This window comes from Hippocampus zosterae, chromosome 15 (genome assembly GCF_025434085.1).
Source record: "Hippocampus zosterae strain Florida chromosome 15, ASM2543408v3, whole genome shotgun sequence".
Lineage (NCBI taxonomy): Eukaryota > Metazoa > Chordata > Actinopteri > Syngnathiformes > Syngnathidae > Hippocampus > Hippocampus zosterae.
In genome coordinates, this window is record NC_067465.1 from 13,985,210 (window position 1) to 14,007,062 (window position 21,853).

General features: G+C 42.0%; 1 protein-coding gene and 1 long non-coding RNA gene across 10 annotated transcripts in view; one reads left to right on the top strand and one right to left on the bottom strand.

Annotated features, from left to right (window-relative positions):
• The window catches only part of LOC127616805 (uncharacterized), a 53,573-nt gene extending 48,818 nt beyond the window's left edge, over window positions 1-4,755 (top strand). For both annotated transcript variants that reach the window (XR_007967191.1, XR_007967192.1), the window contains one exon: window positions 3,764-4,755. This is a non-coding gene — a long non-coding RNA (uncharacterized LOC127616805). The remainder of the gene's footprint in view (window positions 1-3,763) is intronic.
• The window catches only part of LOC127616683 (myosin light chain kinase 3-like), a 31,191-nt gene that overhangs the window by 4,907 nt on the left and 4,431 nt on the right, over window positions 1-21,853 (bottom strand). For 2 of the 8 annotated variants that reach the window (XM_052088446.1, XM_052088447.1), the window contains exons 1-14: window positions 11,400-12,556; window positions 8,387-8,524; window positions 6,941-7,025; window positions 6,399-6,783; window positions 5,415-5,698; window positions 4,649-4,754; window positions 4,092-4,185; window positions 3,657-3,766; window positions 2,570-2,711; window positions 2,421-2,491; window positions 2,218-2,346; window positions 1,194-1,346; window positions 1,046-1,124; window positions 886-940 (exon numbers count right to left, since the gene is read on the bottom strand). In XM_052088446.1, the coding sequence (XP_051944406.1) occupies window positions 887-940; window positions 1,046-1,124; window positions 1,194-1,346; window positions 2,218-2,346; window positions 2,421-2,491; window positions 2,570-2,711; window positions 3,657-3,766; window positions 4,092-4,185; window positions 4,649-4,754; window positions 5,415-5,698; window positions 6,399-6,783; window positions 6,941-7,025; window positions 8,387-8,524; window positions 11,400-11,885 (2,316 nt within the window). In that variant the 5' untranslated portion in view covers window positions 11,886-12,556 and the 3' untranslated portion in view covers window position 886. Of the gene's footprint in view, window positions 1-158; window positions 580-885; window positions 941-1,045; window positions 1,125-1,193; window positions 1,347-2,217; window positions 2,347-2,420; window positions 2,492-2,569; window positions 2,712-3,656; window positions 3,767-4,091; window positions 4,186-4,648; window positions 4,755-5,414; window positions 5,699-6,398; window positions 6,784-6,940; window positions 7,026-8,386; window positions 8,525-11,399; window positions 12,560-19,991; window positions 20,328-21,853 lie in introns of those variants that run through there. The other 6 variants (XM_052088450.1, XM_052088448.1, XM_052088445.1 and 3 more) reach the window with 6 other exon arrangements.

The window sequence follows — 21,853 nt, forward strand, 5'->3', positions numbered from 1 at the left end:
CATTGGAGGTCGCTCCGACTCTGACATTCCAAAATTGTCTATTAAGCATGATTTGAAATGGTGTTGATACGCTTGACTTATCTAAAAGATGCCCGTCACTGTTCGAAACAAACCAAATCCTGTTTTAGGATCCCAGAATGGTAGACACCAAACAAAACTCCGTAATAAAAAAATATTTATTCACACAAAAACGCACCGACAAAGAAGGCACAGAAATCGCTGGCCAAATAATGACCAGGGAAAGAAAAACAACACTATAACCAAAAGCGCTTGCAAAAGGCAAGGAAGAAATTAACCCGAGACTAACAAACGAAATACCAAGAACCCACTTCATGTGAAGCAAGAACAAAAAACAAAACTAAGACTGGACTTACAAAAACATAGAACCCAGAGAACCAGAACAAACACGACAATAGCGAGAGGTCTAGAACAATGATCACTTGCACAACAGCAGTAGCAAGTTCAACAATACTCCGACAAACTGCTGAAAGTTTGTTGGTCCTTAAAATACATGGCTCCCTAATGAAAAAATTGACAGCAGGTGTGCACACAGCAGGACGGGCTCCGGTCTGCCACCTGCTGGTGAAAACAAGAACAGGAACATGACAATGCCATGTTTCAGTCGCAAAGGAAGCCCACTTCATAGAAAATGCTTTGCCACCTTTGCAATATGAACTGTACTGTATATATAAACTTATCAGGCCTCAAATATACTAGCCTGGTCTCGGGCCCATTTGAGATCAAAATGCGGTAGATGTGACCCCTGAACTACAATGACTTTCATTAACCTCCTATCGACAATTTATGGCTGGATAATGAGTAGTTGTCCATATGTGCCTAAGGATTGACTTGCCACCACCGCAGGCTGTGATAACTCTAACTTACCTCAACTGTCTGTTGGGGGCACACATGATGACCGGCGAGATCGGCACATGGTTTTCTGTGAGAAAGAGTCTTTGATGTTATCAAGTAAACAGCGCTGTTTTCCCCAATTTAATTCTTTCGGGTTGTGTTTCATTGCAAATAATATTACTGCTGACACTACCTTGGTATGAAGTTTATGATGAAGGCCCGCGTCAGACAGCCAGGGATGTCTCAGAGCCTCGGACGCTCCCATCCTCCAACTGTAAAGTGATTAACATGTCAGTCACGGTTTAGGAGGCAAAATGACATCACGCTGAAGGTAAGTGTACCTTTTATTGATGACAAGTAGTCGGCTGATGAAGTCTTTGGCCTCTTCAGACGTGTCCACAAACTCTTGCTCTTCAAAGCTGCACTGGCAGGCCAAGATGTTGTTGAGTGTCTCGTTGTCGTCGTCGCCCAGGAAAGGACAGAGGCCGCTCAGACTAAGCGGGGGGGTTGGGGGGGGGGGGGGGTGAAATACAGCGCTGCATGTTTATTTTTATTATTGCGTATTGTTTACATGTCAGCCCGGGTTTAGTTCCCAGCTGACATGGGGCCAGACGCGGCATCCTCACTGGACTGGCTGGGAGTGAATTGCAGGGCACATATAGACAAAATAAAAAACAATTAAACATTTCAACTCTCATATGGTCTTGAATGAACCAAACATGATTTTGGCGCGTAGGAGGAAGCTGGAATACATGGAAAAAACATGGGGAGCAAGCGTGGGGAGAACATGCAAACTCCACTCAGGGCCTGAGCAGAGATTAGACCCAGGAACCTTTTGACTGTAAGGCTGAGGCAGAAGTGCTCACCACAGTTCCACAGTGTTCCCGAAAATGGTTATAAAAGATTTGATCATGATGTACATTAATCCCTCGTTTATCACGGTTAATGAGGACTAAAACCACCCGCGATAAACGAAAATCTGCAAGAAGCTGCGAAAGTCAGCAAAATGAGTGAGTCACATAGAGCAACATATACAGTACTGTACTTCATGTATATGATTTTTTTTATGAATGTTTGAAAAAATCTGCGATGCACTGAAGCCGTGATAAACGAACCCCGAAATAGCGAGGGATCACTATAATGTCTTTTTAAATGCAAAAAAATGGATTAAATTGAAACTAAATTAATTTTAGCTTAGGTAGCAGATACAATCAAGATTTGTCTGTCTTTATCAGAGGACATATTTATTGCAGGCAGAATTTGTGGAGCAAATTTGTGCCCTCAAACGCCCCCTCCACCTTTTTTTTTAATTCATTGAAATTAAAGAGAACTGGGGTGGTATCGTGACATGTAATGTATACTCACAGCATGTATGTGATGACACCAAGGCTCCACATGTCTGTGTTAAATGATACAAAGTCATAGTTGATCACCTCAGGAGCAAGAAACTCTGGAGTCCCGAAATTGACTCGCAGCTTCTCCCTCGGTTTGTATCTATTTGAGAAAAGAACCGCATCAGTGACGTCAACAAAAAAGTCAAGATTACAAAAGCAAAAGCGAACACTTACATCCTAGCGAGACCAAAGTCGATGATCTTGATTTTATTAGTGACCCTGCTTACACACAGGATGTTTTCCGGCTGCAATTAAAGAAAAATCCACTTTCACGTATACTTAATGCATCAAATAAGAAACAACTTTGTGTGCATTCAAGTTACCTTTAAGTCCAAATGTATGATGTACATTTTGTGCATATGCTGCAGGCCCTCACAGATCTGCCTGATGAACACCACGGCATCCAGCTCCATTAGCGTGTAGTTTTCATCAATTATCCTGTCAAACAGCTCGCCTCCGCCCACGCTAGCAAAAGGATGGTAAAAAAACAATAAATCAGTCAATCCATCTGAAAAAAAATCAGTAAAGTCTATTAAAGAAACATACATGCCATACCACAAAATGCAAACCATTCATTGGTAAAAAAAACAATAAATAAATAATTTTTTAGCAAAAAAGTGCAGTGATGAGGCACAAAATCTTCGGAACAAAATTTTATAGACTGTTGTTATTACCAAAGTGATGGAGAGCCCAAGTATGACAAAACAAAGGATGCTCTTGGGCTTGGCTGCCTCTGGAATGCACTCACTACAAAACTTTTCGTCTGGCAATTTACAGAAAAATGCATCCAAACTAATCAGGAGAAGCATCATCATGGAACAAGACAATGACCCAAAACACATTGTCAACACAACAAAGGACTTCATCATCATTGGAGAAATGCAAGGGCTTAGATTGGCCACATCAATCACTAGACCTCAACCCAATAGAGCATACATTTTACATCCTGAAGAGAGAAATCCCCGGATAACAAACAGGAACTGAGAGAGGCTGCGGTATAGCCCTTGGAAGAGCATTTCACATTACAACAGTCAAATGCTCACAGATTTGATGCAGTTATTGTTGGTTATGCCACCAAATGTTCAACATTATTCACTTCAAGTTCATGTCATCATGTTCATCCCAATACTTTGGCACACAAACTTTTGTCTCATCTTCATCTTACGATCTGAAACCCAATTGACTTGAGAATACAACAAAAACAAAATGATTGACCTGGCCGTTGCAGTACTTTTAGAAGGCAGTGCATTTGGTTGCAGAATTCATCTCAACGTGATGCATATGCAATGTCCCACTTGGGTTACAAAAAAACGGTTCCCACCAGGTTTAGGAGATCAACTCTTGAACACCAAAGGATTAAAGGTAATCCCCATTATCGTCAGCGGAGAATGTGGAAAGGGTAGAACCTACTATTCGAGCACGAGGATGATGTCATTCCTGGACTCATATGCCGCGTAGAGTTGGATCAGGTTGGCGTGGTCCAGATTGTTCATAACCTGGATCTCGTTTTTCACCAGCTCCTGGTAAAAAATCAACGCAGGAGTGAGAGAAGACAAGTGGAGAAGGAAGCAGGACAATGGCAGTCTGTTCTCATCTACGGTGATGCCACACAATGCATCATCATCATCATCATCATAAGCAGCAGCAGCCGCAACGTCATCACTTCGAGGTCAAGTATTTCACCCCTCGACGGTTAAGATCCCTTCAGTGTCTCCTGTTCTACAAGCGCGTGCTCAAGACCGTAAATGAGCCTTTGGTTTTTTTATATCGCATGATCGAGTAGCCGTCTGGGTATCAAGGAAGACGAGTCCATCGTGATAGTGAAGCGCATGAGCGGGGCTGTACCTTTTCTTTCTGGGACTTGGCCTTGATGACTTTGGCTGCCAACGTCAGACCAGATGAGTTTTCAACACACTTGTGCACTTGACCAAAACGACCCCTTTGGAGAAAGACAAAATAGGGAGACAAATTACACTGGAAATCGAAGAGCAAAACGCCATTTTGTTCTCACTGAGCAACTACTTGGCGATGGCTTTGATCGCGTGTTAATGAAAAAGAATTGATGATCTCGGCGCAAACAAACAAGCCTAATCTGTTATTTCATTACAGCGGAGCTCGCCGGTGCCTCCGCTTTGAAGATGTGGATTCACACTTAGTGATTAGCAAGCAGCTGGCACCAGAGATACAGTTTCACATACCGCTCAGTCCGGCAATAAAAATAGACGGCAAGACTCTAGAGTTATGAAGCGGAAAAGGTGAGGAGGGGGACTGGGCAGGGGGGCAGATTATACAAGGCTTCATCGTGGGAAGGGAAAGTATGAACCCTTTCACCGAAACATAAACATGCCATCATCATTCTTTTTGTTTGAAATTCATACTGGATTTTGAAGAGCATCTCTCACCCGCCCAAGACCTCCTGCCAATTGATGGTGTAGAAGTTGCTGATCTGGTTGGGTTTGGCCGACACGATGCGGTGATTAAACGGCGCTGCCGGGGGAGGAGTGCTATCTAAAGTGGAGCGAAGACATAATCCGTGTTAAGAACATTCCGTTGTAATTGACTGCCATTGTCGAGCAGCTACAATATATATTTTTGCAGGCTTTTGTCACTTGCTATCGTCTTGATTTCCTGCTAGATCATTTCAGTCGACCGAGTCCCTTTTGATTAATGTCTGTCACAGGAACTTCAACACTTAAGGTGATGGAACCTTGTAAGGTATTGCCCCAAAAATGTAGAATGTGTTTCCTCGTGAACAAAAAACCCCCTCTTCAGTTTTATTGTTTTAGTTTGGGGGTGTGTGGAGGGGGCGGGGGGAGTCATGACTATTTGGTCCCTTCCCAGGTCAGGGAAGTGATTGTGGAGTTCAAGGAACTTGGGGTCTTGTTCATGAATGAGGGAAAAATGGAGTGGTAGATGCTACCAATTGCCAGGCCAATTGCTACCCATTCCATTAAAAACATGTTGAATCAATGCCTGACTTTTGAAAATACAACATATGGGCAAAGATATGGGCACTTAGACGAACATGAAGGGAAAGTCAAAGTAAATATTTGCAGCCATCGTAACTGTGTTTGCCTACACCTCTCATCCAAGTATGTCTTTGTGGATCTCGTACAGCACCCACTTCCTCAAAACCATCAATTGTGATCTAGAAAAGTGCTGATTTACCAATAAAGTATTGCACTTCATCCTCCGGCTCCTTTTGCTCCTCGGGCTTGGCTTTTTCTTTCTTCTCACGCGCCAACCTCTCTTTCAGATCAAATTGGAACTCAACGCCGTCCGCCTGGAACACGGCCCAGTCTTCTTGCTCCTCCTTGTCCTCGTCCTTCTCCACTTCTAGGACCTCAGTGTATTCCTCCACCACCACCAGTTCTTCAGTCACAAAGGAGCCGGTGGCAGTAACGCTGACCTCCATTTGGGTGTCCAGGAAGGTGGCTTCACAATCGTCCCTGCTGCAACAGTGTAAATGTGAGTGACAAACTTATTTTAGTAAGTAAATGTACGGTACTGTTATATTACAAGACTAGTACTATTGTAAAATATGATTATAAATGTATGAACTACTTTGTAGTTGTAAAATGAAACCAGGGGTGTCAAACTCATTTTTGTCTTGGGCCACTTCGGTCCTCCCTCGGAAGGCCGTTCTATGACGGTTGAAACGACACTTTTAATCGTCTCATCGCATTATTTGTGCACAACAAATTATTGGGATTATTAATTTTGAAATCCGATCACTATAATTGTCCGATTATTGTTCAAGTGAGTGTAAACAGGACAAAATGATTGCATAATCTAATTTCTTATTTATTACACATGACAATTTGATATTTCTGTGCACATTTTAGGAAGGATCATGCCAGTTGACACCCATGACTTGCTTTCGAGGGCCCCATACAATGACGTGGCGGGCCAGATCTGGCCCCCCGGCGTTGAGTTTCACACCTGTAAATTAAACCAATCATTTTTATTTTAAATTACTTTTGTGTGATGTTGTATAGTTATTGCTTTGTTCAACACACTTGAATTAAAGTCCTTTCACAAATAGAGTCGGATTGGATTGGATTGGATTGGATTGGATTGGATTGGATTGGATTGGATTGGATTGGATTGGATTGGATTGGATTGTGGAAATTGGCATAAAGCATTCACTACCTTGGATCTGTTGGATTGTCAGACTCGGACGTTTGTGATTCTTCTATTGTGAGTTCCTCCACCTCTTCTATCACTTCTTCCACCACTTCTTCCACCTCATACTCCTTTAGTGCTTTCTCCTCCTCTTCCTCTTGAACTACCTCAACCTCCTCCTGCACTTCAACCACCTCCTCAGTAGCATACACGTCTTCATCAGGATCATTTTCCTCATCCTCTCCAGCACCAAGGCCGGCCTCTTGATAGCTTCGGGAATCACTGCCCGTTGGGACGTCAGCTTGCAGATTCAAATACACGGCGCTAAACTGCTGAGTTGACTTCTCTGCGTTCTCCCTGTTGAGTTTCTGAACCTCTTCTCGAAGCAGTGCCTGCTTCTTCAGCGAGATACCTACAGAAAAACAAACAAACAAAAAGAATAACCGTTTTCATTGAGCCGTGTCTATAGGAACAGAGCAGCTGACAATAAACCTAATAGATTCATATTTTGGGGCTCATTCAGAGCATATGTAGAATTAATTTAGCATATAAGACCAACTCCTGTCTACCTGCAGTGTCGGGGGGGTTCATCGTCTTTTGGGCTTTGGGGGTCAAACCGGGCCTCTCTGCGCCATCGTTATTGTGGTCGTTGAACTGTGAAAGTACAAGTCTTTAAAAATCATAGACTCTCCCAAATTTGCAAATTTCCCCAGTGTGGGACAAATAAAGGTTAGCCTATCTTATCTTAAACGGGCAGCTACACAATAAAATGCATTTCATTTGAAGAAATACACAAAATTATTGTATTTTTCGCACTATAAGGCGCACCTAAAATTAAATTTTCTCAAAAGCCGACAGTGCGCCCTATCATCGATGCGCCCAATATAAAGACACCGTAACTCTTTACATTCACCATTGAGCTGTTTGCTTGTTAATGTTCTTCTTCCATTGGATTGTCTTGGATTGCATAAACTTTATTGTCAAATGTACTGTATGTTTAACCATCTCGTGGTGATTATTAGCAGGAACCAATTGGAACCTAAAAAGGTTCTGCCTGACACTAATTGACATGTTCAGTCACCAAAACACATTCAAACAGACAACTACTTTATTAGCTGTGCGCAGTCATTATGGAACAAAAATAATACCAAAAGCATCGTATAACTACTGACTAAACGAAGGAAGGAGACAAACAAGACTAAGAATATTTAGCCCCTTGTGGATGTCAGCCCAGGACGTTTGTGTGCCTGTGTCTTTTGTCAATTGTCTTCATAACTTTTGTCTTTCAATTATTTTTTTGTAATGCCATTTGTATTCATGTTCGTGTTTGACACGTTCTAATGACTTTGTGACAGCTGTAGCCGTTGTGAAGGTTCTGTATAACTAAAGCTGTAATGTATTGTATTGTATTCCTGTAGAGTAGCACCATCTAGTGGATGCATAGCGCAACCGCAGCCACTATTCTAGCCTCTATCGACCTTCTTCAAATCTCCATTCCCTCTCGCTCACTCAGGTCCTCATCCTCCCTCCACCTTTTTCTACCCTCTGCCCGTCTCAGTACAATGGGGTGCAGAGCCTTCAGTCGCTCTGCCCCCAAACTCTGGAACTCACTTCCTCCCAACATTCGTAATATTGACTCTCTTTCCTTATTCAAAACCCAGCTCAAAACCCACCTATTCAGACTTGCCTACCCGCCTTAAATCTTTCTTTCTTTATTTATTATTTTATCTGTGTTTTATTATTGGTCTTGGCTGTACAGTGTCCTTGAGTGTTGTGAAAGGCGCTTACAAATGTGATGTATTATTATTATTATTATTATAATGCAGTGCGCCCTATATATGAAAAGTTTTAAAATAGGCCATTCATTGAAGGTACGCCTTCTAATCCGAAGCGCCTTATAGTGCGGAAAATACGGTTCACGTATCAACGATAAGGTGCAAAAAATAAGGAGGCACAAAAGTGCAGATTCCGAATAATACAGACGCACGGCGCTCCTTGAACGTCAGTAGACCTACAAAGGTTCCATATTTGCGAGTGGCGAGGTAACGCTTTGGTCCATGGAGCTTTGTCCTGTGAGATGACAGTAGAGTAGCGGCCTCGCAAACATCAGTTATGTCTTCATTCCCTTTTTTGGCTTTGTTAGAGGTAGTTTTCTAGTAAAAAGACAAGATGGCAGCGCTTAGTAGGGTTACAATACACGAGCACAAATAAAGACAGATCAATGGTATGGAATGTACACAGAAGGACAAACGAATGAAACTGTCAGAATTTCAATGAAAACAGAAATTGTTTAATGTCTGGACTCTAATTCTGTTTTTGGAGATATGTAAACATGAACCTTAAGGGTTCTGGGCAATATAGGGGATGGCATCAGGGCAGTCTGATTGGAGCTTGATACGGGGTCCCCGGCTTACAAAGGGTATTAATTCCTGTGGCGATGACGTAAAGTAAATTTTTGCAAAGAGCATGTCAGAAATGTGTGTGGAAATTACTTGTACATACCCAACCAAATGAAAATCATCACAATATAAATGCACCTCTGGGGTAAGCTCTTGTGTCCCTGATAGAAGGGACGGTGGCAGGGGAGTACTCAACTTACATCATGGGGCCCAGAAACCTTTGGGCTGATGCCAGCACCTCGTAACATGTCTGACTGGAACATTTTAGTTTCATGAACTACAAGTGTCAAGAATAAAACGTTCCTGAAAAGAACACCAAGTTCCTGAAATGTTAAACTGACTACTCAGTGTCCACTCTTCTAGTAATGCCGTTACATTACTGGATTTGTATTTTTCAATATTCTCAATGAATTTGTCAATGTTGGAAATTGGAAATTATTTTTGACACACAAAAGCACGAATGTGAATGCTCAACTGTCTCACTAGTCAATGACAACATGTAGATGTGATGACATTAGAGACACAATCATGGAAACACATGGATCATTACAGTAGCACAAAAATAAGCAACAATTTCCTTTGTTTTTCAGGTTGCACTCATGCGTGCGCTGTTCGGTACGACAGCATGCCTTTGACTATTCATGGCAGTTGGATTGACGGCAGCGGGCCAGCGAATTTATAGCTTATCGCTTGTTGCACTCAGCCGTAGAATGCAAAGCGTAGGGAGTCTCACCCTGAGTGGAAAATATTACAAGTGACGGTCGGCCCCGGTCCAAATGCCGCAGCTGAGGAAACTCACGAAACGCTGAGCGGTCAGGTTAGCATGGAAAAAAAACCTGTCTTGAACCCACCGGAGGGGTCTCACATTTGCTACCGTGAGGTAAACACAGCGCACGGGATATTTCCGGTGCTGTGTTTCCCCCGGTGACAGCGACAATTGCTGCAGATCAAATCACGGACTGGGAGATGCAAGAGTAACAGAAATTACTTGACAGACATTTAGGAATGTCGCACCTGTGGTGGGAAACAAGGACAGAGTTGAAGGGACAACAGAAATTCCCTGAAACGTGAGTCACACACCACACGGTAGCAATGCACTTGGCAGACCAAATCCATTGCTTGTCACCTTGGATACATGACGTGCCTTCAATATGTTGATATTATCTACATTCTTCATTCCGCTGTGTTGCACTGTGACATAATAATATTCTCATGTAGGTGACAACCTTACCGCTAATCTTTGTTTTTGGTTACATAAAGTCATGATAGGCACATACTGATAACATATTTGAGGGCGCCAGTTTCTCTTGATGCCAAATAAAGAAAACACTTCAAGACGTGTTAGTGACTATGATAATGGCAGCAACTGAACCGAACAGTTTTCCAGCATTTTTTAGAAGATCCGCCACGGGCAGTGGTGATTGTTTTGTTGGCAAAAATAATCTATTCTGTGGAGAGGTGGGGCATGATCCACCGAACATTTCTTGCAGATGAACAATTTTTCATGAACATCGTAACGATTCTTGGATAGCTTGCAAATCGCAATGGATATAATGTAAAACATTAAAGCACAGCGGTAAACGTGCATTCTTGTGCGACATGACCACGAAATCTACTTCTAAAACCTTGTTCTATGCACACCACTGGAAACCTCATAACAGCATATGTCAGGATCATCGGCAATAAAACAAGAACCCCCCTGACTGGCCTTGGGCGGGATCCCCGTAGCTCCAAAATACACTTTTCAGGAGATCATGACATCAAGCCATTTTCAAGAATAGATTGTTGAATAATTTGGAACAATTAGACACACTCATGTGGACAGACCAATCATGTAGATTTGTGAAAAAAAATATTACATTGAACAAATTGTGACATAGGAGATTCTGGCTCGACACCAGCACCCGGTATCTGCTTGTATCCAAATTCATATGATTAATAATAATAATAATACATTTCATTTGTAAGCGCCTTTCAAAACACTCAAGGACACCTTAAAATCAAAACAAGAACAATAAAACCACAGATAAAATTCTACTCTATGCAGCCACTTGTCAAAATCAAAGTGAGCAACTTCAACACACCATTTTGTTTCATTTGCGCAATGATGAAACAGCGGTATGCAATGTACTTTGGCACTCATATCAAATGTCTCTGAAGTGGAACAACAAATACAACAAAAAGACGGTCAAACTGTGTCAAAGCGAGAACAAGAGCGTTTCAGACTCATCACACTGCTGACACTGGACTCCCAGTGTGTCAAAGGGATTTGCATCCTTTCACACCACACGCACTGTGGCCCAGACACAAAAAAAAACACATTTTTAAAGAGGCCCGTCGCATTTCACCCCGGTCTTGAAGTCACTTGTCGTGCCACACTTGGCACCTTGGCATCTCCTCTTACTCCAGTCAGGTCAAGCCCTGCTACGAGTGTGCACATGCCCAAAAAAACGGTAAATTTACCTCAGAAGCTAGGTCACGCGTAAACTCAGAACGTTGCTGCTATAATCCATTTCACATCATTTTTTTAAGACGAGACAATACAAAAATCAGCAAAAGATGTTAGAAGTGATACCTGTATTACAACGGCAACCAACAAATGAGGCTGCGTTATTTGGGTATTTCTCACCTTGTCTGACTTTTTTATTGTGTCTGATGATTTCCTCTTTGAGACTTGCTTTCCTTTGTTTCCCTTGGTGTCACCTTTGAACATGAGCTCCATGACCCTGGAGCTCTTGATCGTCTCTCCGATGAAGCTGATCACCTGCTGCATGCTGAGGACCAGTTTCTCCATTCCCTCCATCTTCTGAGCTTGAATCTCAGACCTGTGATTGACCGCCAACATGATGCTGCTCATTTCCTGGTATATGTCTTTGACGTCTCGTCCCTGCGACTGGTACACTTCCCCATGTGGGACGTGGCTCTTGACATACTCCTTCTCTTCCTTTTCAATACCACTGGACTTTGCATCAAGCCGGACAAGGACCTTCTCTTGAAGGTTGATGAGCTTGTCCATCTTGCCACTCAAAGATTCGATTCGATTTTGGATGAGGTCAAAACTGCTGCTTTCGCCCACCCGCTTACCCGGACCGGTTGTCTTCATAAAGGAAGTCATGGCTCTTGCAGTGAAAAAAAAATCACGTCAAGACACCAACTCGAGACAATTGGGCAATCGGTAACGTCCGTGAAACAGACGGAAAGACTTCTGTAACGATTGGAGCCAGCGCTACCTTTCAGTGCTCCCGTCAGGTGTGCAAACTTGTCAATCAACACGCCGGAAAAAAAGGATTAAAGGGTTGGAAAGGATCTGTCACAAGCAATCTCGACTACAAAAGATCAGTGAAGACCCTAAAAATAAACATGGAATAAACCATCCAGTGAAGCTGTAGTTCTCTCGTGCAATATTCCTGGTGCCTGCTGCTGCCCACACTATTGGGATTGCAGTGAGCCCGCGGACCTAAATGTAAATGGATAGACTGCGTCAGCATGGGTCAAGTGTTTGGGGAGGGGGCTTGGCATTGCTCAGCCTATGAGACATTTGAGAGCCTAAGTGCTAAGCTCACCAGCATCACTCGCCTGCCTGGTGTCAAAAACTGTGAACACTACTTGGGTGGCACAGAAAGATGATAGAGCTTGTTTGTGAATGAAAGGGCAAAGACACCAAATTAAACTCACTTTTTGAGGAACTTGAAGGGGTGCAAGTTATGTGACAGTTTGGTCACAATAGAAACCTATTGTGTTTCCAATGTTGGCGAGATTGTGTTTTATTCATGTAATTGTGATGAAAATGAAATCAAATGTTTTCAACGTTACTCACCAATTAGCATGTAAGTTAGTAACTTACATGCTACTTCAAGTTAGTAACAACTGAGCTCACTACTCAGCATGTTAGTATGTTAGTTTGTTAGTTATATAAGCAACTTCATTAGGTAGCCTTTTGCTGATTTAGCTGTCTTGTTGGCAAATTAGCTAATTAGTATGTTAGCAATTTATCATCTCATATGTTAGCAAAACTTGTTAGGTAGTCATGCTAGGAATTTAGTTAAAGTAGTTGGCAGGTTATCAACTTTATTAGTACAGTAATCCCTATGGCGGTTAATGGGGACCAAAAGCACCCGCGATAAATGAAAATCTGCGAAGTAGCGACCCCCCATCCCCTCCAATAGGTACATGTACCTGTACATAATATTTATAAGGCCAAATTTAATGGTTTACATGCATGTAGAAGTCAATTTTGAAGTAATTAACATGACTTAATGTTGTATACTAATAGATTTAAACATGTATGCACATGTGGTGCACTGAAGCCGCGATAAACGAACCGCGAAATAGCGAGGGATCACTGTAATCACATTAGCACACATATTTAGCCAGCAATCTTATTAAAAAGCTAGATGTTGTCTTTTAGTGTCATCATTACGTTTAATGAAATTAGCAAGCACCATAGCAAGTTAATTTGCTAGTTGCATATAACATCTACCTTGCCATCAAAGCAAGGTAGGTGTTATATGCAAAGTAAAGCATACTGCACAAATTAACCATATACAGAGGTGTAACATAAGCAGAATTTGCCGCCAATTTAGTTGACCTGATTTTGTAGGTAAAGTCGGAAAATAATAACGCAGATACTCAGAGGCTCATCTTGGGCTGAGCGCCACTATGTTAGCAGACACACATAATTGGGCTAATTTGTTGTTTTGTCTCGCGCATGACTCCACAGATGATACAAGTTAGTGTCATTCCTTAAGTTAGTGTCACTTGACTCAATAGTGTATAATACACTATATGATATATATAATACTTTAGGCACATTAAAAAGCCATGTTGTAGTCCAAACCCTATCGGGGGAATGTGAAAAGGGACCTGTGATTGCATTCATCTTTCAGGGACATACAGTAGAGTAAGACAACTGCTCTGCCTACTGAAAAAAAGAGAAGGCTGACACGAATGATTTATCATCACCCAGCTCACTGACAAACACAGCCACTGATAACCACCAGGAAAGACCTCATTTTAACTGCGCACTTGTAATAAGAACATAATCCACATTCCCTCTCAAACACAAGGCTTGCCACTCATGGCAGAAACAAGATATTGAGGTCATAAAGGAAACCCTTGTCAACAAACTGTAGACACCACAGTTGAAGTGATTCAAATAAACCATAAAGGAGCCTATCCCATCTGATTTCAGGCAAAAAGGCTGACTTCACCCCAAACTGGCCGCTAGTCAGTCACAAGGCCCATACACAGTAGAAACATTTCAACCATTCATGCCCACATCGTCACTGAGTGGGAACAAATTCCACGCTGCCCGCACACAAGTCAGGCGAACACTACACTATCAGCGACTGACTCAAACAATCGTAAATTCTAAATCCAGTTTAGTGGCAATATGGCCCACTCCAGCCACCGCGATGACACTTGACAATGTCAGAGGCACGGACTGCAAACCGAGCCAGAGTGACCCCGGCCAAATTTGCCACACTGTAATGGTTCAAGCCAAGATCTGAGCTCATGGGTGCAGTGCGCCGTGACCGAGGTCTTGGCAGACTGAGCAGAGAAGCTCAAGTCACGATTAAAGCGTGACACTTGATTCTTATTAAATGAACGAGGAAGGAATGCTCATTTTAAAACCTCTCATTTTTAAAACACCACATCCTTGATCCTCCATGGTGGAGGCCCCTTGCTTTTTGATTGTCACTGCCTGTCAGTACCCGAGTACGATGCCAGTGGCAGGAACAAGCTCTGACGTGACGGAAACCAATTGGACAGAAAGCAGACATCCACCATGCCAGCAGGGACAGTTATGTTGCTAACAGATGACGCACGTTGTACGTCGTTTGCGGCATGCCATGTAGCTTTCTTGTGCATGGAATAATCCAAAGTCCGCTACAAATATGGAATAATGATTCACCTCTGTGATCAACTCTACTTTTAAAATATTTGATACACGTGCATGATTACCCCATACTTGTGTGTGCTGTTTTTTGGTTTTTTTTGCAATTACGACAACTGTAAATTGTCTGCAGGTGTGAATGCAAGTACAGTACTGTATATTAATGCCTGTTTGTCTGTATGTATCCTGCCTTTAGCTGATGACCAGTCCAGGGTGTGCCCCACCTCTTGCCCCAATGTTCCAGCTAACCCGTAATCCAAATAAGAATCGGCATTTTCGAAAATGAATAGATGCTGAGCACAGTTTAACTCTGTTGCTAGCCAAAGCAGCCTCCTCGCTGCCCATCTTTAAAACCCGCCTCAAAACTCACTTGTATTCTTTGGCATTTGACTCAGCATGACTCAGATTTGTTCTTGGTTTTGCTGTTCGGTGCTTTCTCCCGTCTTTGTTACCGATTTGCTGCTTTACTGTTGTATATGTTAGTTGCTCCATGTACAGCATTTTGTATGAAGCGATGGCTGTCTGAAAGTGCTCTATAAACACAGTTGATTGAGTTGAGTTGAGAACCAATGCACATAAGAAGTCTTTGTGTGTGTGTCTGCATGGAGTGTTACTACTTGCTTAATACAAGTTATCTGAAAAGTAGTATGGATGAGTTCACGTTTTGGGAAGATGCTGTCTTTAACATTTCACACTTTAAATAGAATTTAACTCCGGTTTCCTCCCACATTCCAAAAAACATGCATGGAAGGCTGATTGAACACTCTAACCTGCGATTAGCTGGCAACCAGTTCAGGTCCCCCCCCCCCCCCCCACCCCGACTACTGCCCGGAGACGGCTGGGATAGGCTCCAGCACCCCCCGCGACCCTCGTGAGGTTAAAGCGGTTCGGATAATGAATGTATATTCATTATCTGAATTATCATTTAATTCCCAAATGTTTGTACGAATGTGGGGGAGGTCATGATGTAACATATTGTTTTCATGACATTTTAATGTCATCCTTTCTCAAAATTGACATAAAATGTGTGTGTGTTTTTTTTTAATTATGATGCATTTTAGGTCAGAGTCCTACTAAAGTTGGCTGTACGTGGCTTCCCCCCCCCCCATTAAAACGATATGTATCACTATTTTTATTGTACGGTGGACAACTTGTTAGCACATCTGCTCATCCGTTGGTTAATTGGAGATTCTAAACCAGGGTTGTCCAAGTCTGGACCTTGAGAGCACCTGTCCGGCCTGTGTCAGATATCTCCCTCCTCTAACACACCGGAGTCAAATGATCAGCTCATCAGCAAGCTTTGCAAAATCCTGACAACAACCCGGAACATTTGAATCGGGTGTTTTGTAGGAGGGGGATTTATAAAACAGGTTGGATGGGGGCCATGAGGACCTCAGTTGGACACCATTTCTCTAAACTGTCCATAACTGTGAATGTGAATATGGATGGGTGTCAATTCATGTCCTATAGGTGGACCCCCGCATCTCAGCACAAAGATGGCTGAAATAGGCTCCAACACGCTGGTGACGCTTTTGAGGAAAATATATAATATATGATATATATATATGATATATATATATATATATATGTATATATAAGTATTTATTAAATAACAATAAATCTATAATTTTTCTTTCTTTTGTTAAATTGTCTGCCCTTATAGATGTATTTTTTGTTTTATACCAATATCTATAATTTTTTTTTTAATTGATCTTAGTGACACTTACGTACTCGATTTGAGAATTTTGACTGTGATTGTTTGGCAACTTTATCATTTTCATATCTCTGTTGACGTCAGCCTTGACTGTGAAGTGCTTTGCCATGTACCTACACGCTTGAAATAGTGTTTTCCGGTTATCTTACCGATTGATTGCATTTGCTGTTCAGTTGCAACATGCATGGAAATCTCCTTTTTTGGTAATAAGTGAGTGACCTGGCTAACCCCCCGGTAACATTTGGCAAGTGGTCAATGTGATCTGTTAAAAATGGAGCGTGGCCTCCTCGTCAAAGAACAAAATGTCCCGAGAGGCGTTGGGCCACTGAGCTACGTGGCTACTGTCCAATCAGCCTCGCTGTGGTCGCTCTCCCTGCCAGCCCTGGCTCAACTTTACTTCGGAAACTTGTGCACTTAAATGTGTATGCGGCAGCCGTGAAACCTAATTCCCCGTGCTAATGTCTCCCCAGTTTTCTTTTGCTGTCATGCTGTGTGTTCTCTCCGCATACACACACATTTTGCATTTCCAAACAGCGATATTGATTAGTTGGATATGTTCCCAAATGTGCTTCAAAGCCTTTTGGAATGATGTATTTATTACGATACCAAATGCCAGAAACCCTGACTGGCCAATCACAGTGCTGCAAACAACAGAGGTCAGAGGCTTTCCTGGAGGCGGTCCACTGAATTCAATGTTTGTTTGTTTTTTTTCTTTTTACCATATATTTGAGTTTTGCTCTTTTAAAATGTTATTATGGTTAAATAATAAGCTAACAGTTAGCCTACCTCCTTCGAGGTCTTTTACTACAGCAGAGGTCCCCAACCCCCGGGCCGCAGACCGGTACCGGTCCGTGGGTCATTTGGTACCGGGCCGCACAGAAAGAACATATCACTTACATTACTTCCGTTTTATTCATTTTAGAATCTGAATGATGTTTTATTTTGTAAAATGACCGGATCCTCTGTTACATCCACTTACAATATGTCACAAGTGAAGTCGCGCTATCACGTGATAGGTTACCGCTAAAATGAAACCCAGGAGCTAGCAAAATGAGTGAAAAACAAAGGTCTTTAGAAAGTTTCTTTGATAAGCGGGAAATACCCAGCCAGGAGGCAATGGAGGAGCCTACGACTTTCAAGAAAAAGAAGGCTACATTTACTACAGTGTCGGGAGTCCTACTTAAACTACGGATTGATCACAACGGGAGATTCCCACGCACCAAGGCCAGTCTGCATAATATGCAGCGATGGTGAGTTGTATTTTTCATGCACTTTGTATTTGCGGTCTATCTTATTTTGAAGGCACGTGCAAACATGACCATGGCGACCAGAGAGTGTTGCGGCCAGATTGGACGTTCCTTGTGTCATGATTCGTGTTTATTATTGTTGTGTTTAGAAAATATGAGTTTTCATGCTTGTCATGTCATATTATTTTGTTGTATTTATCCGGCCTTTAAAGGCCGGTCCCTGAAAATATTGGCTGACATAAATCCGTAGGGCAAAAAAGGTTGGGGATCCCTGTACTGCAGTATTACTATTTCTTGTACAGTGAACGCCACCTAGTCTAGTTTTAGTTGTGTGCAACCTATTTTCAGCTCTTCGTTGAAAAGGAAGAAAAGTAGTCATTGTTGTGAAGGAAGTGATTATTGAAGTGATACATGTTGACTTAGATTATTGTATATCGGGCAGACGTTAGGTTTAGCTTGGGTTGTTGAAGGAAGTTCCCTGCATGTTTGTTTTTGCTCTGTTGAGTGACTTGTAAAAAAAATCAAAGCTAACAAACCACGGAGGTGTTGTTTTTGCTGGGAAATAGGAATCTTTATGAGTTGGCTTTTTTTTTAAATCAAGTTAGTAATGTAACCACTTAGGCTGAAGGGAATTCTCTGGCTTTGTTTCCAAATCCCAAAATGAACCCAGTTGAATGAAAGCTGTGATAATGCGACCATCCACAGAGTCATGGGAATTGCTTGGAATGTGAACAATGTACTTGCATTATTTGTGAAATAGTGCTGCCTTCTAGGTGGAATGTTATTTTAATAACCTTAGGCCGGTCACAATGGCGCCAGCTAAGCTAATGAGGCTAGCTCCTGGTTGTAATGTTTGCTTAGGCCTGTTGCTTTTTGGTTTTGAATGATATAGCTTCTATGCCGTGTGTGCAACAAATGTTTCTCCCTTTCAAATATGATATAGTATTTATGTTGGACTTTCACTTGCTTTTGAAGTCAAGCTCAGTGGTGTCTGTGCTGCACTTATCCTTGCGTCATTATGGTATCCATACACTTGTGAGGATGCTACACGAGACATTCAAGGTCAATGACAGAATGTAGGAGGCCGCATGGGAAGAGCTTAGTCACATAGTGATAAATCTGCTGTGGTAAATGTCATTGTAGATCTCTTAAATGTCAAAGGAGGAATGGAAACAAGAGAGGCCGAGAGAACGGCAGCTTATCTTTGAGCTGGCGCACTCTCAAGGCATAAACCAGAACTGCTGAATGAGTGTTTAATGCACTGTTTAAAAGGATGCATGTATTGGAAGCTATATTAGATTCACACAACCTGTTTATTTTACATAGGCAAAAGAAATTTCCTTGGCAGCGTTAGACTGCAAAGAAGCGGCAGTGTGAATCACTAGATGGCAGTAAACGCATGTTGCAAACCTTAGCTCTGTGCTGTACAATCCTTGACATGCAGGTTCGCTCGTAAACGCCAGCGGCCTAGTTAGCTCACATTTAATTCTTCCAGCTGCTGTGTATGGTATAAGCAGGGACGTTATATACATGCGTGCAAGCTTCCACACTTATGAAGGCTGGAAGAAGCGACCATCATTTAAATTAACCCGCCAGTTACCTTCAAATTTCTTTTTTATTGGGGGGGGGGGGGCAGGAGGTAATTACTATTTTATCTTTAATGACTTTACCGAATTTATTGGGAACGACAGGATAAGATAAAATGCACTAATAAACTTCCAATATGCGGTTTTCATGAAAAATGGGGGTTACCACCTCCTCCCAAAAAACTCAAACAAAACACTATTTTTTTTCAATATTGATTATGTTGATAGGTGAATCTGCAGGTGAAGAACAGCAACAAGGGGTCAAAAGTAGGGAAATAATATAACTCCCCCCATCACATACAGTTGCCCATCCCTGGTGTAGTGGTATAATCGCTAAAATGCAAGAAGACCTGGTTCAAATTTTAGGGTGGTGGCATCAGAAATGTGAGGCAGATGTCCTAAGTAGAGTACACCATGCTGCCTATGTTAAGTATAGTCAATTAAATTGAAAATGTTTTTAAAATTTGTGATGAACAAAATTTACAGATGCAACTTAATTGTCAATATTTGCATACTTGCAAAAGTACTATTTCAATTACATCATATTTTTTTTTAATGTGCATTTTTTCTTTTTGGGTGGAGCGCTGGTTACACTAACCCATGAACACTTCTGGTGTACTGTACCACGAAAACAAACAAGTGAGAGTAACTTCTGATGATGAAGCCCAATCTTCTTCTGTGCTTAAATACACTATTTTTTTCTATATTGGCTGATCTGTGTAACATTTACATTAAACAATTCTTTGTAAGAAAAGGTGCCATGCGTTAACTGTAGTACCTGTGTGTCATGCGATGATGCTCTTTGACTCCTCCTGAGGCAGAGTAAATTCCAAAGCCTGTACCCGAAGTAGGCTACAAGCACACACATGCTGCTGACCACCCAAACATCCCAAGTGCTGGTGAAGTCCCCTCTCGCTTTAACTAGCCCCCACATCTTCTTCCCAAGGCTTCTATCGCGCTTTGCTGCACTCTACTAAAGAAGGACCTGGTACGTGCTGGGTGGGGAAGGATAATTTCAAGTGACGGGTTTGAAGGGATGACAGCTCGGCGTCGTGCATGGGACACCCAAATATGATTACTCGTCTAGAAAGCCTCCGTTAATTCAGTCATGCCCCCTCGGCTCCTATCAGCACTTAGAGCCGAGTGACGGTCACTTTGTCCCTGTGACAAAAGAGTGGCAGGTGCCATCAAGAGGCGTGTGACAGCTATGACGCGCGTGCGTGATCACGCGTAATCGCTCCTCATCTGCACGAGAAAGCGGGCCTTTATTAACGGAGCATGTCTTTTTAAAAGGTTGCTTCAACTAAAATTTAACATAGCCCTGACATTGTGAAACGAGGAAGTACCCCGGCGATCAAGTCTCCTTTCACAGGACATACACTCAAATGATGTGATCGCACAGTGCGCGCAAACTGTGGATGAGTGGTAAAATACATAGCCTGATCAATATCATGTGGTTCAAGCCACACGGGGATGTCAATTGTAAAACAACCGTACCTTGTTTGCGACTCCGCCGATTTTTTAGCCTTTTATTTTGAAAATTAATTTGAAAAGCGCGCACCAGAAAAACGAACCATACTCGTGCCTCGATGAAAAGCTACAATGTGGATTTTGAGCATTTTTTTCTCTCAAAATACTGTACAAGGACACATACGCGCAGTTGTCATCCTTGGGTGCTAAATGCATGTACACAAGTAACGAAAATATTTTTGTAGCCTTCTTTGTTTGTACAATTTTGATATTAAATGTCTAAAACTCGGCGCTAAATAGATGTAGTAGTATTATGTTGAACAATTATCCCGTAGGTAACATGGAAGAAAAAAAATCTAAACGTTTGCGTTCCCTCGCAAAGTTTGCATTCCCTTGTAGAGAACGCCAACTTTTTTTTTCTTTTTTTTTTGCAAGGGAAGGCTTTTTGAATGCACATTTATGTGCTTCTGGGTCCGTTTGGCTAGTGTAGCTTCGTTTGAGAGACGGCAAAAATAGAGGAGGACTTCGAATGCTACTTACGGTCAAGAGATGCCCCTCAGGTTTACATTACGGGCACAAAAAGCGACAAGGTGGGCATACAATTCATTTTAACGTAATAAACGTAACTACAGCAACATGGATACCGACTCCTATACGCTTACTTTAATTTTCTCTTTTGCATGTAGACTACTTGTGTAAACTGTTTGCCTTTTGGGTTGGTCAGAAAATCATGATACAAATCTAATTATTGTTATTAGTAAATTTCCCCAGTGTGGGGCGAATAAAGGATATCTTAGTAGTAGTAGAGGTAATTAGTAACACACACCTCCAAATGCAGTGAGTAATGAATTTGGGCTGAAGGAAGTGGGTGAAGCTAGCATTTCTATCTACTCGAGTTGTACAGTTCATGTTCTAATAATGAAATTATGTAACACAATTTAAAAACGACATCCCAAAAGTACTAAATGTGCTGCCACTTCCTCTTGTTTAACCCTTTCATGCACTCTGTAACCTGACAACAAACCGATGTCCCTGAAAGGGTTAATATTGAATACAAATAATACAATACAATACATGCTGATTTATAGAGCGCTTTCACAACAGCGGAAGCTGTAACAAAGCGCTTAACAAAACAGTTCACATCAAGTTAAAGTGTAAACACAACACATA